This window comes from Gymnoscopelus braueri (assembly GCF_963280865.1).
Source record: "Gymnoscopelus braueri genome assembly, chromosome: 14".
Lineage (NCBI taxonomy): Eukaryota > Metazoa > Chordata > Actinopteri > Myctophiformes > Myctophidae > Gymnoscopelus > Gymnoscopelus braueri.
The window spans coordinates 49,891,908-49,905,805 of NC_137619.1; the positions used below are offsets into that span (position 1 = coordinate 49,891,908).

Sequence of the window (13,898 nt, forward strand, 5' to 3'; positions counted from 1 at the left end):
TCTGATAAAATATCTAAATACTGAATCAAGCAACTTACAGTAAAAACTGTCTGGGGTGTTCACAAAAGCCTGAGTGGACGATTAAATGACCCACATTTTTTTTCAAAGTGAAATATCCCTTTAAGTACAGTATTTGAACAAAAAAACGTCTCCCAGGTGGAAACGTCGGGTGGAAACCCCATACGTCCAAAACTGTTACTTTTCGGGATTCAAATTAAAAAATAGCAAAAGTAGCAGATCTACAAGCTCAAAATGCGCTTCGAGCTTCGGATCTGCTACTTTTGATGCTCTTGTGTGACGCTGTAGTATGATCAAGTAGGCCATTCATTTAAGAAAAAAACACAAAAAGTTAGAATTTGGAGAGGTTTCTGCCCGACAGTAACAAAATGTACTTAGTTACTTCCCAGCACTGTTGTGTCGACAGCTCATTATAAACGGCTAACAGAGTAGGACAGCCATGACAGCACAACACTTCCAGACATAATACATATAGCAGTCGCATGCTCTATTTTCCCTCCATGCGTGACAGTATTGATTTCAGCTGTCTGGGGGCTTCGCTGCCTCATAAAGCGGTGTCATACAATAAACGCCACTTAAATTAACCCCATGGTAATTCTTTAGCATTCTATTAGTCAGCCGTCCATCGACGTCATCTCCTGCAGCTGTCTCCCGTCCTCAATATAGCCCTGACCCATGGACTGATTGAATGGATAACAAACCAAACCCCTCCTGACAATCAGACCAATATGTTTTGGCTTGAAGAAGAGGAGGAAATGACCAGGATGCTCATTATTATGAGATGGTGCAATTTCTGTCTTGCTGCTCACTCTGTGTCTCATTGATGCATACCTGCCAAGTACCAACCCTTCTGGATTCCGCAGGCGACTCCGTTTCTTCTTTTTTTCTCCTGTTTTGGGGGATTTCACCCTTTCTGCGTGGCAACCCATGTGACAAAGGGCCACATATAAGACCTTCCCTCACACACCTCACTGATATGCAGCCACAGCCATTCATGTTCATTTGCGTAGTTCCTGTCTCTCTTGCCATGCCACTTGCCATGCCCCTCTTTCTGAGAGAATGGGAATGTTACTCTTTTACTGGCGCTTTATGTATATTATGTCTGGATAAACTCGAGTCCCACATACAGTGTACACATACACTCCATGTATCTAAGTGATACATTGTAGTTGAATGCAATTATAAAGAGATTGTCACTTTTAAGTAAAGTGGTTATTATTAAACATGGATTATTTTAATGTATCCTATGTAAGTAAAGCCTGATAAAAGTATCAAACTCCCAAAATACACCAGAATACTGGAAAAATAATTCTGGACCCAAAAAAAGAGAAAAAATCTCCTTTTATCTGACGGTCTGAGGTTGGCAGGTATGCATGCGTTGGTAGGCTTTGTGGACAGTTCAGAAAACTGCCTAACAGTGACATCATTGGTAGGCAGGGATCTATCAGCTTGGGGGGTTCCGAGCTAATAGAAACTACAGAATTTCTGTTCCTGGCAAGTTAGCATGCTGAAGTAGAAGCCATTGTTCAAGCATGAATAAAAACAATACAAACAAGTTGGAAATATTGTTTGTAATTGCCACACCTGCCTACTGATGATGTCACTGGTTGGCAGGTGTCTGAACTGCGACATGCTAAAGCCTATACAACTTGTGCTATAACCACGCCCCCCTTCTTTGGCCAACGCGGAAGTGCCTCTGCCTATACAGCAACTGTGGGCTATTTTTTTGCCCGTATAGTTTTGGACCGCGACGGAGTCGCGCCGTCTCAAGCGAACTTGAGCCACGTGAGGCTAAAGCGAGCAAGTTGCCGTGCCGAACGTTGCGAAGTGCGCTTGGGCCGACTCAGCGCCGTTCGAGTTATGTACCGATAGGGACAGATTAATAAATATTTTTTGGGTGAGAGCGTTTGCCCCAACTGCCACTCAAAGTGGCTACTGGCCAATCACAGCACGTCCTTGCACAAGCGTATTGGTCAATCACAGCGCATCCTTGCACAAGTGGTATAGATTTTGGGATGCCGCGTCTTAACTGTCCACAGCCCTCCTCTGAGACAGCAATGGTGCCATCTTATAATGAGCACTAGTGAGGACCAATTACGTGAAGATAAGGTTGAAAATGGGCAAAGTGCTCCTGTAAGTGTCTGCAGTATGCTGAGAAAAAAGCTGCCCCATTTATTGTGAAAAATGCTGCTAATTGTCCCAAAAGTGACAGCAAAATCCTAAGAAATTGCAGCAAGCAAAAAGCTTGCATGTCCTATATATAACTTTCTAACGGCAAATGTTTTGTAAACCACTTTTTCCAAGTTGCAATGTGACAGCTCTGTTTACACAATGCTGTACCTCATCCAACTGTACATACTTTACCCATTTAAGTTTTCTTAAATTATTTTATTATGCTTCTGACTCTTGCTTTGGCAACCTAAACGTATGTTTTCTCATGCCAAATACAGCTCCTTTTGAATTGAATTGAAATTGAATATTGTTCACTGGCGTTTGAACTCGTTGTACCATGCAGTTCTTGACTATGGAATGAATAGGCTCTATGCACAGCAGCCATATTGGAAAGAAATTGGGCCTCTTCCTTACTTCCTTCACTGGTGTTACCAATGATACTAATGAAGGCTCTGTTCCATTTAGTGTAGCACAGTGGTTCTCAAAAATTTACATTTCAAGGACCCCCATAACTCTGACAGTGTACAAATGGAACCAAATGGACCCTAACGGGTCCATTTGGTTCCATTTGTACACTCTCAGAGTTACACACCTGTAAGGGTCCATTTGAAACCCCCTCAAGGAACCATGAGGGTACATGGACAACACTTTGGGACCCACTGGTGTAGCAGAGTGTTTCCAGTCAGCCAACATGCACAATATCAGCACCCTGACTCTGTTTGAGCAGAATGGAACATTAGTATCATTGGTAACACCTGTGAAGGAAGTAAGGAAGAGGCCCAATTTCTTTACAACATGTCTGCTGTGCATAGAGCCCATTACATTGATCATCAGTGACAAAGTAAACATGAACATTGTATAATGTGTGCTTGATTTTAATGTTCTAATGTTATCTTGCTCCGCCAGGTCCCTCAAGAAGGCTATTTGAACACTCTGCAGAGTGCTGGTGAGTTTTCCTTTTGTGCATTTTCACAATTAACCTACATTTGACTGTAGTTGATGCCTGTATCCTGAGGGACATGTTTTTTTTTATCATGCTGCAACTTACTGTGCTATATGCTTGCCTGCGAAATCAGCGCTTACAGTGCATAATACTTAGATCACTCTACATCGTAAATTTTCTCTCTGTGTGTGTGTGTGTGTGTGTGTGTGTGTGTGTGTGTATATCTTGCATACTAATAGGCCGATCAATGTCATATTTAATGTCTACGTTGACAGCGGGCCAGGGACCTCAATTCTCCAACAGTTTTTAAATTGGTCATCGTGTGGCGACTTGACCTGATAGAAGAGCGGTCAGGGCTCTAGAGCTCTAATGCCTGACAGTGAGTCCCCGGTTCAATTCCTGGCTGGCACGATGTCACCCCCCTTGTTCTCCCCACTGTGCCTATCCAATGAAGGCATCACCGTCGCACTGCAGTGTGTCTACCAGTGGTGTAAAGTAACTAAGCGCATTTACTCAAGTACCGTACTTAAGTATAGTTTTGAGGTATTTTTTACCTTATTGGAGTATTTCCAATTTTCAGTACTTTAATTCTACTCCACTACATCTCAGAGGCATATATTGCACTTTTACTCTTTGTAGATTTTGATTATTATTACAAAACATACATTAACCACTTCAGCTTTGTATACATTTCGGCCATTTGAACATATCCGATCTACAAGCTCACAATGTGTTGTGTTGCGACGCATTGTGAGCTTGTAGATCTGCTATTTTCAAAAGATTTTTAACATTTGAAAACGTGTGAAATGGGACATTCTTCATAATGAGTACTTTCTACTTTTGGTACTTTGATGCCAATAATTTGTACTTTTACTCAATTCAATTTAGAATTACAAACTTTTACTTAACAGAGTATTTCTACATTGCAGTGTCTCTAGATTGACACTTTTACTTAAGTAAAAAAATGTATTACTTTTTCCACCACTGGTATCTACATAGGTGGTGTGCCTCTTTCCCTTCCTAGCTGTGCCTTGGGTTGGCTCCCACAGTGTCAGTTTGCTCGCTGCCAGTCCCGGTGCCTGACACAGTGCCTTAGCTGCCAGCCTCATCCTTCTCTCTCTGACCTTGTCCGTAGTAGAGGTACACGTTTCTTTCTGATGGTGGTCCTCCCATGTGACACTAAAAGTGCCATTCGTAGCAGTCTTGTTTAGACGCCGTCCAGGGCCTTTTTCCTGCTGTGCTGTGACGGTCCATGTCTCGTCCCCCGTACGGCAGTAGTGATTGTGCTTCCGTAATCTGCTGGCAACGTACCATGGACAACTGTTGGAAGAAAGTTTGTCTGGGGAGGTCAGCAGGTGCAAATAGGGTTGGGATTAGGGATGTTAACAATTAATCTATAATCGATTAACTACCGTTAAGAATTTAGTCAATTAGAGTTATCGATTTTCAATTAATACAAATACAAAATATGGGAAAAAGATTATAATTAGATTTTAGTTTGTTTTTGTACTTTTTTTTTGGGGGGGGGGGGGGGGCTAGTGAAAGTTAGAGGTATGGTGTGTGTGTTATATCAAATGTGAGTTTACCATAATCACAGTAATCCTTAATCATATTCCATCATATTCAAGGGCTTTTGGAGAGAAATGAGACAGACTCCATAGAGCACTGCAGAGGGCAGGTGTGTGTGTCTGCGTCCAGCTGAGGCTCGTTGACGCTCGTTAATGCTATATACATCAAGGCAATTATAGTTTCTGCACTCATTTTCGGTTTCGGACAAGAATTTCCCTTTTGGTCCTGAAAAAACACCGCTTATCAATTCATCGGTTAATTGTTGCATAAGGTTATCAATTATCAATGAATGAATTAATCGATAATATGCATCCCTAGTTGGGATCAGGAACTGGATCCAGCATTGAGGAACCAGGAATCGGTTCCATCAAATTTGGAACCGTTTCCGGAACCGGGTTTTTATCACACTGTCAGAGCTGGTCTGTGGGACTTCACGTCTGCTATACAATTACAATACCGGTGGTTCTCAAATATTTTAATTTCAAGGACCACCATAACTCTGAGAGTGTACAAATGGAACCAAATGGACCCGTAGGGTCCATTTGGTTCCATTTGTACACACTCAGAGTTTCCTATTTGGAACCTCCTGAAGGGAGCCGTTAAGGAATCAGACCGTTAAGAGGGAACCGTTAAAGAACCGGAATCGTTAAAATCCTAAAAGATCCAAACCCTATAGGTACAAACCTCTATAATCCCTCTCTGAGGAACTACAAACGCAACCAGATGGCAATTCATTCACGGAGAGAGATAGAACACACTTTGTACACGGAAGAGAGTGTCTGTCTGGCAGAAATGGTGAAATCTCCGATACAAATTTATCAAAGTGTGTCGGAAGGGGGATGCATCGAATATCGTATTGACATTTTCAAAAGTACAGCAGTACAACGAGTTTAAATCGCCAAATGGATGAGACACAAACAAAGCCAAAGGCTTGTTTTCCATTGTGGTCCATTAAACATTCAACACTCAAACAACTGGTCAAACAACAGTGCAAAGTCAAACGTTACAAAACATGAAATATCAATATGCCGTGTGTTGTTTGAAGCAATTCATGCCACATCAAGTATTGAACAATTTAGTCCGCCGAGAACTTTGTTCGGTTTTGGCAAGCCGAAAGAAAAAAACACAATGCGACTTCCTTTGAAGTATGCTTCCAGGTTTAATTCCTGCAAACATTCAACAGACGCGCACGCACGCACGCACGCACGCACGCACGCACGAGCACACACACACACACACACACACACACACGCACACACACACACACGCACGCACGCACGCACGCACGCACGCACGCACGCACACACACACACACACACACACACACACACACACACAGACACATGGATGGATGAACATAGTCTACTCTAGACACATGCTTTTTGTTATGTGGAGCAAATGTTTCGTTTTTCTTTGTTTTTTTGCCAGAGTGGTTTTGGGTCGGTAAGAACAGAGCTTATTGTTTAATAAACAATTGAACTGAACATTTGTTTGCCTGCTTATCTGTCTGACTGACGGCAGTAAACGAACCAAACCCAGGGACCAACAAAGAAAAGGAACTGAGTTCTTTGTCAGTTCATCTGAAAGAGGACTCAGTTCTCTTTCTGGTCAACTTGAGCTCTAATGGGGCCTCAAATACACATTTCATTTCATTATTTCAAAAGATTTTCAATAAATAAAAAAATCACACTTTATCATAAATAAATAAGAATTCAAAAGAATTTCGAGAAAAATAAAAAAATCCATACATTTAAAATACTTTTAAGATGTAGTGAAAATAGCAGATCTACAAGCTCACAACGCACCACGATGCGACACGTTGAGAGCTTGTAGATCGGCTATTTTCACTAGTTTGGGTCCCAGGGGAGACATCAACTATCTCTTTTGGGTGTTGAGCTAAAAAGTTTGAGAACCAGTGCTCTAGGGAACTGTGTTTGGATCGGCAAACTGAGAAGAAAAAAAAAGTCTCTGTGAAGTATGGAGCCCGCCTTAGTCTGCACATTTTGAGTCCCGTTTTTGGGTAACGTGTGAGATAATAATTTGTTATTTCAGCAGGACTTGACATTTTCTGGTGACATTAAAAAGCACGAGAATAGCCCTGAATTGTAAGCACCCCCCCTCTCTCTCTCTTTTTCTATTTTGGCTGGGTTCATTATTAGAAGGCTTTGATGTGCGCACAGATTGTGATGATCAGATGGAGAGAGATGTTCAGCAGCCCTGAAGGAGGAGACCATCTCTCTGTGTGTCCTCACTCAGCCTCTCTACCAGCGTTGCCATGTCCGCTTATAATAAGCGACTTTGGGCTTGTTTTTCTGTAAAGTTGCGTGGTAAATATTGGTAGGTTGCTAGGTTGTTTCTAAAGTGTAGCTGCTTGTTGGCTTGTTTCATAATGTTGTTTAAACCAGTAGTTCTTTAACATTTTCATGTCAAGGACCCCCCAAATTAATATGCATTTGTCCCACGGACCCCCCATCTGAAAATATTTTGTGCTAGGGACCCCCGTACCCAATTTGTGTTGTTAAAATGTTTCCAAAAATGTTCCACATTTTGTCCCTTTTTTATTTTTCTTGTTGAAAATAGCCGATCTACTAGCTCACAACGCGTCGCGATGCGACGCGTTGTGAGCTTGTAGATCTACTATTTTCAAATAGCCTAGATAAAATAGGTTTAAAGTTTGGCATATAGGCTACTTGCTTGTTTTGGGCTTGTTTTCATCGACCTGGCTGCTTATTTCTCCTGCAAAATCTGGCAACACAGCTCTCTACTCTGTCTCCTTCTCTCCTTTATCTGTGTCATTCTCTCCTTGTAGCCTCTCTTTGCCATCCTCTCTCTTTACTGTTCCCTCTCTTTGTCCCTCTGTGTTTCTCTGATAACTGCATTTTTCCTCTTTCTCTCTCTCTCTGTCTCTCAGTGATAAATGCTGCATTTACGTATGCAGTGCCTTTTATCCAAAGTGCTTTACAATGACACACACACACACACACACACACACACACACACACACACACACACACACACACACACACACACACACACACACACACACACACACACACACACACACACACACACACACACACACACACACACACACACACACACACACACACACACACACACACACACACACACACCGACGGCGGAGGAAACCATGCCAGGCACCGACCTGCTCATCAGGAGCAGTTAGAGAGGTCTGGGTCAGAGTCTTGCTCAAGGGACACTTCGACACTTACCCAGGGGGGGGGGGGGGGGCCTTAGTGGGATCGAACCGGCAACCTTTCTGACTCCCAAGCGGCATCTCTCCTGAGCCACTGCCACCCCCTCTCTCTCTCTCTCTCTCTCTCCTCCCTGTCTCTTTCTCTCTCTCCATTCTCTCTGCCATAGATCGCCTCCCCCACCCACCCACCCACTCCTTCTCCTCCTCCTCCTCCTCCTCCTCCTCCTCCTCAGTGCCAGTCAGCCATTCCCTCTGGTCCAGAATCCATCTCATCCGCAGCCAAAAGACACAGCGTTCCGCCCGGCCACCAAATGACCCCCCCCGACCCCACCCCAACAACTTTGAAAAAGCAGCTTTTATGCTTCTATTCCATCTCTATTTAGCGTGATTCATCTCTGCTCTTCGCTGATATTGATCTGATCTCAAATCAAGAAAGGGATTGATCTGAATGCCAAAACCAAATCCATCAGCTCTGCACTCATTACAGCGTTGAGGGGACAGTCATTAGACCTGTCCTTCTGTATGGAATAGAATCAGTGGTTCTCAAACTTTTATTTTGATGTCAAGGCCACAGTGGTACTCAAATTTTTTTGCTCAAGTAAAAGTACTGCAATGTAGAAATACTCTGTTACAAGTAGGCTAAAAGTCTGGAACTAAAAATATACTTGAGTAAAAGTACAAAAGTATTGGCATCAAAATGTATAAATATATTAAAGTACCAAAAGTAAAAGTACTCATTATACAGAATGTCCCGTTACAAGTTTTCACAAGTTTTCAAAAACATCTGCAGATCTACAAGCTCACAATGTGTCGCATTGTGAGCTTGTAGATCGGCTATTTTCAAAATGGTCGATGTATATAGGGCTGAAGTGGTTAATGTATGTTTTGTAATAATAATCAGAATCTACAAAGTAACTAGAAACTAAAGTTTTCAAATAATTGTTGTGGAGTAAAAGTATAATATGTGCCTCTGAGATGTAGTGGAGTTGAAGTAAAAGTATTGGAAATTGGAAATACTCAAGTAAAGTACACATACCTCAAAACTGTACTTAAGTACAGTTCTTGAGTAAATGTACTTAGTTACTTTACACCACTGGTCAAGGCCAAGGACCCCCTTGTATATAGTGAGAGTGTAGGAATGTTAACTACTGTATCAATCATTTCGCTGGGAAACCGCTGGAGACTACCTTGAGATCGAGCGCTAGTGGTATAGACAGGAGAGAGAGGGGAGGGGGAGAGCTGTGTGTAAGGGGATTTTGATAACCTTAGAAAAGTATACTAGGCCTGTATTACGGTACCACCTTGTTCACAATCCTGTGGACCAGACATTGTGAGGACCAGACACATTTCCAAGGATACTTTCTCTTCCACTCTGAGCCTATGGAGCAGTATTGCCAGGTTTTGCGAGAGAAATAAGCAACCAGGCCTGTGAAAACAAGCCCAAAAGAAGCGACTGTAGATAACATTAGGTCACATTAGAACCTTTGTACATCGGCTGTTTGAAAATAGCCGATCTACAAGCTCGCATCACATGCGATGAATTGTGAGCTTGTAGATCTGCTATTTTCCAAAAAACACAAATCTGGTACCCGGCACAAATTATAATTTCAGATGGGGTCCGTGGACAAATATACATTAATATGGGGGTCCTTGACATGAAAATGTTTGAGAACCTCTGGTTTAAACAATAATAAAAACATTTGGAATGAAGCCCAAATAAGCAACTACACTTTAGAAACAAGTCAATCAGGAGAGAGCACTGAAAATGCATTTTCTGTTTAATAAAGTGCTGGAGAGACATGGAGACTGCTTTAACTGAACAAACACACAGCAATGAGTACTATAAGAATATAGAGCTATTTAACACTTATTTTAACCAAAGTAAATCACTTACCCTACCTTTAACAGAAAAACAAACCCAAAGTTGCTTATAATAAGTAGCAGACTAGGCAACACTGCTCTGGACGCATTTCCAGTCTCTGCATGTGGAGTACCTAAACCTGATACCGTCGCCAATACGCATCCCACGCTGCCGTGCTCACACATGTGTATGTGTGTGCATGTGTGTGTGTGCACACACACACACACACACACACACACACACACACACACACACACACACACACACACACACACACACACACACACACACACACACACACACACACACACGCTCTCTCACAGCGTTACTTCATACACACACACAGACACAGCTGTGGATTCCTCCCAGATGCCTGTACGTTCATGTTGTATAATTTATGGTAATGATGAACGGACAGCTCCAGGGGCCCTCTGCACTTCAACAAGGGCCCACTTCTCTGCCCGGCCCCCCGTTGACCTTCTGACCCCCCCACTCACACACACACATGCACACCATCCTCCCACTGACTGGCCATTAAGCTCTGTTTCTGCTCTGTTCTGGATGTCTGGACTACTAGTGTTCATGACATGACTCTGTTATTGTTGTATAGTATAGCCTGTGTGTGTGTGTGTGTGTGTGTGTGTGTGTGTGTGTGTGTGTGTGTGTGTGTGTGTGTGTGTGTGTGTGTGTGTGTGTGTGTGTGTGTGTGTGTGTGTGTGTGTGTGTGTGTGTGTGTGTGTGTGTGCGTGCGTGCGTGCGTGCGTGCGTGCGTGCGTGCGTGCGTGCGTGCGCAACCTTTATACCATCACCCATAACCACCTCCCACAGAAGGAGCACCCAGGCAGGCAGGGCACCCATCATCGTTGTCTCACTGGGTGAACTCTATCAAATATTGATGGGTGCTGCTGTGTTTATCATCCAGGCAGGGGAAAGAGGTCAGAATGGAATATACATGGAGAAATGTACCACTGAAAGTATGCTGCACAATAAATCAGTGGTTCGCAACCTTTTCACGATCAGGAAAGTGGTTTAACCCTTTAAGACCGGGAACTTAATTATTATTATTTTTTTATTAAAAAAAGACTCGGAACGCATCTGTGTAATTTTTTATTTCTTTGGCTATTAAAAAATAGCAGATATACACGCTGCACTATGAGCTTGTAGATCTGCTATTTTTTAAAAATCTTGGATATTTGTGCAACATTTTTAACTCCGATCTGTGCTTCTTGGGGGTCCTTGGAACAACATATTTTGAGATGGGGGTGCGTGGCCAAAAACGTATGATTTTGTGGGGTGGAATTGACATGGAATAGTTGGAGCACCACTGATATAGCAACATAAGTTTAAAAAAAAACTGTTAGGCTTCAGAAGACATTTGTCAAATTTAAATTAAAAGATTTGCGCACATTTTCACGATTTTTCAAAAATAGCGGATAGTGCCGCGCTATGAGCTTGTAGATCTGCTATTTTTGAATAGCAGATCCAAAGAAATCTATAAAATGACACAGATATGCGTTCCCGGATGAAAATGTTAATCCACAGGTTTAAACAACATTAGGAAGGAAAGCCCCAATAAGCAACTACACTTTGAGATACAAGCCCCAAAAAAACACAACCCGCAACTATACAAAGCCCAAAGCCGCTTATAATTAATAAGCAAACTTGGCTAAACTGTATACAGTCATGACTTACTGAAGCTTTGTGATGATATTGCTGTATACAATATCTCACACTGCATGTTGTCCAAAACACTTTTAATGCTCTCTGGCACAGAAGATTCACCCAAGAGGCTTTTATCAAGGACAATGAGCACAGAAAAATACTTCATGACATGAGCTAACCCTGCATGGGAGAAAAATAATAAATAAAAGAAACACCTTTTCAGCAAGCTGCCAGCTAGCCTAGTGTTTTATACACATCCTCGGGGGGGATAGATGTAAGAGAGGCTTTGTTTGTTTAGAGGAAAACGCAAAGCTCGCCGTTTTGTCGGAGCAGAGCTGCTTGTTGGCAGGGGTTTTGATCCGATGAGTCATGGTTGCAGTGATTTAATCCTGTGGTTCTTAAACCTTTTAATTTCAAGGACCCCCCCATTACTCTTGAGAGTGTACACACAGAACCAAATGGTTCCATTTCTACACCCTCAGAGTTACAGATCTGTAAGGGTCCATTTGGAACCCCCTTTAGGAACCCTGATGGTCCCTGGACCCCACCTTGAGAAACAAACACTGAGTTAATGTGATGAGTCATGGTGGCAGTGGTTTAATGTGATTAGTCATGGTGGCAGCGTTTTAATGTGATGAGTCATGGTGGTAGTGGTTTAATGTGATGAGTTATGGTGGCAGTGGATTAATGTGATGAGTCATGGTGGCAGTGTTTTAATGTGATGAATCATGGTGGCAGTGTTCTAATGTGATGAGTCATGGTAGCAGACAGTGGTTTAATGTGATGAGTCATGGTGGCAGTGGTTTAATGTGATGAGTCATGGTGGCAGTGTTCTAATGTGATGAGTCATGGTGGCAGTGTTCTAATGTGATGAGTCATGGTGGCAGTGTTCTAATTTGATGAGTCATCGTAGCAGTGGTTTAATGTGATGAGTCATGGTGGCAGTGGTTTAATGTGATGAGTCATGGTGGCAGTGGTTTAATGTGATGAGTTATGGTGGCAGTGGTTTAATGTGATGAGTCATGGTGGCAGTGGTTTAATCTCATGAGTAAGGAAGAGAACTACTGCTGGCAGTAGAAATGGAGTGCCGGAAGATCGGCCTCAAGCTCAATGCCAAGAAAATAAAAGTACTGGCATTCAACACCGAGGACGGAACCATTGCTAATGCCAGCGGGACGGAGCTAGAGGTCGTCGAGGACTTCACATATCTCAGGGCCTGGACTGCTTCAATGGAACGGGATCTGAAGGTCCGGAGGGCACATTTGCCTGGAATGCCCTACATGGGATAAGGAGAGTGTGGAGTTCTGACATGGGAGATGACCTCAAGAGGCGCTGTTCGTAGCTACGGTGGAGTCAGTGCTGCTGTAGGGGGCAAAGACATGGACCCACAGCACAGCAGGAAAAAGGCCCCGGATGGCATCTACACAAGAATGCTACGAATGGCACTAGATGTTAGCCTGATTATCTGCCTGAAGCTGCGTGGAGCTTCAGTCTGACATTGGCTGCAGTGTCCACCCTTACCAGGGGGAGGGGATTCACATTTCCCTAAACCAATCACAAGAGATCCACAGATCCGCCTACATCTGACGTCATCGCACAGCTTGTTTTAGCTTGTTTTCTGTGCCTATCGGTACATAACTCGGGCGGTGCTGAGTAGGCTCAAGCGAACTTCGCAACGTTCAGCATGGCAACTCGCGCGCTTTAGCTCGCTCGGTGGTGCTTCTCGTGGCTCAAGTTCTAGTCTAGTGATTAACGAGGCAAGCTACTAAGGCCGGTGCTGTAATGGGGTATTCAGGCTGTATTAGAATGTGAACACCCACCGTTCCCAACTCTTCTAATGTAGAGCGAAAGAAGCCCCGCCAAGTAGGGCCCCCATCTATGGGGCCCCTATGGGGCCCTACTGCTACTGCGAACGGTTAGTAAAACGCTGCTCGCGTGAAATCTCTCACAGTGTGAATGTTTACCCTCCACACAGTGAAGTGAGGACATCTGACTGCTCCTCACATTTCAACAGCATGGTTTAAGGTTAGGAGCTGGAGGACTTCATGTTAGAGTTACAATTACAGCAGGTTAGGGTTGGAGGTCAGGTATGTGGTGTGGTGGTGGTGGTGGTGGTGGTGGTGGTGTGTGTGTGTGTGTGTGTGTGTGTGTGTGTGTGTGTGTGTGTGTGTGTGTGTGTGTGTGTGTGTGTGTGTGTGTGTGTGTGTGTGTGTGTGTGTGTGTGTGTGTGTGTGTGTGTGTGTGTGTGTGTGTGTGTGTGTGTGTGTGTGTGTGTGTGTGTGTGTGCGTGCGTGCGTGCGTGCGTGCGTGTGTGTGTGTGTGTGTTCTCATATCTCAACACCTGTCTGAAGGAGTAACTTTAAGCACCCTCAGCTTGTCCCCTTCCCTCGATGTCTCTCTCTCTCTCTTTCTCTCTCTTTCTCTCTCTCTCATATCTCATATCAAGGGAAAAGAGT

The 13,898-nt window shown here is 43.4% G+C and overlaps 1 protein-coding gene across 1 annotated transcript in view; it reads left to right on the forward strand.

Moving 5' to 3' along the window:
• LOC308100684 (neurotrypsin) overlaps window positions 1-13,898 on the forward strand; it is a gene marked incomplete at its 3' end in the record, with an annotated part of 56,428 nt that overhangs the window by 2,786 nt on the left and 39,744 nt on the right. Inside the window, 1 exon segment of the mRNA XM_080449752.1 lies at window positions 3,097-3,136. Coding sequence (XP_080305878.1) covers window positions 3,097-3,136 — 40 coding nt within the window.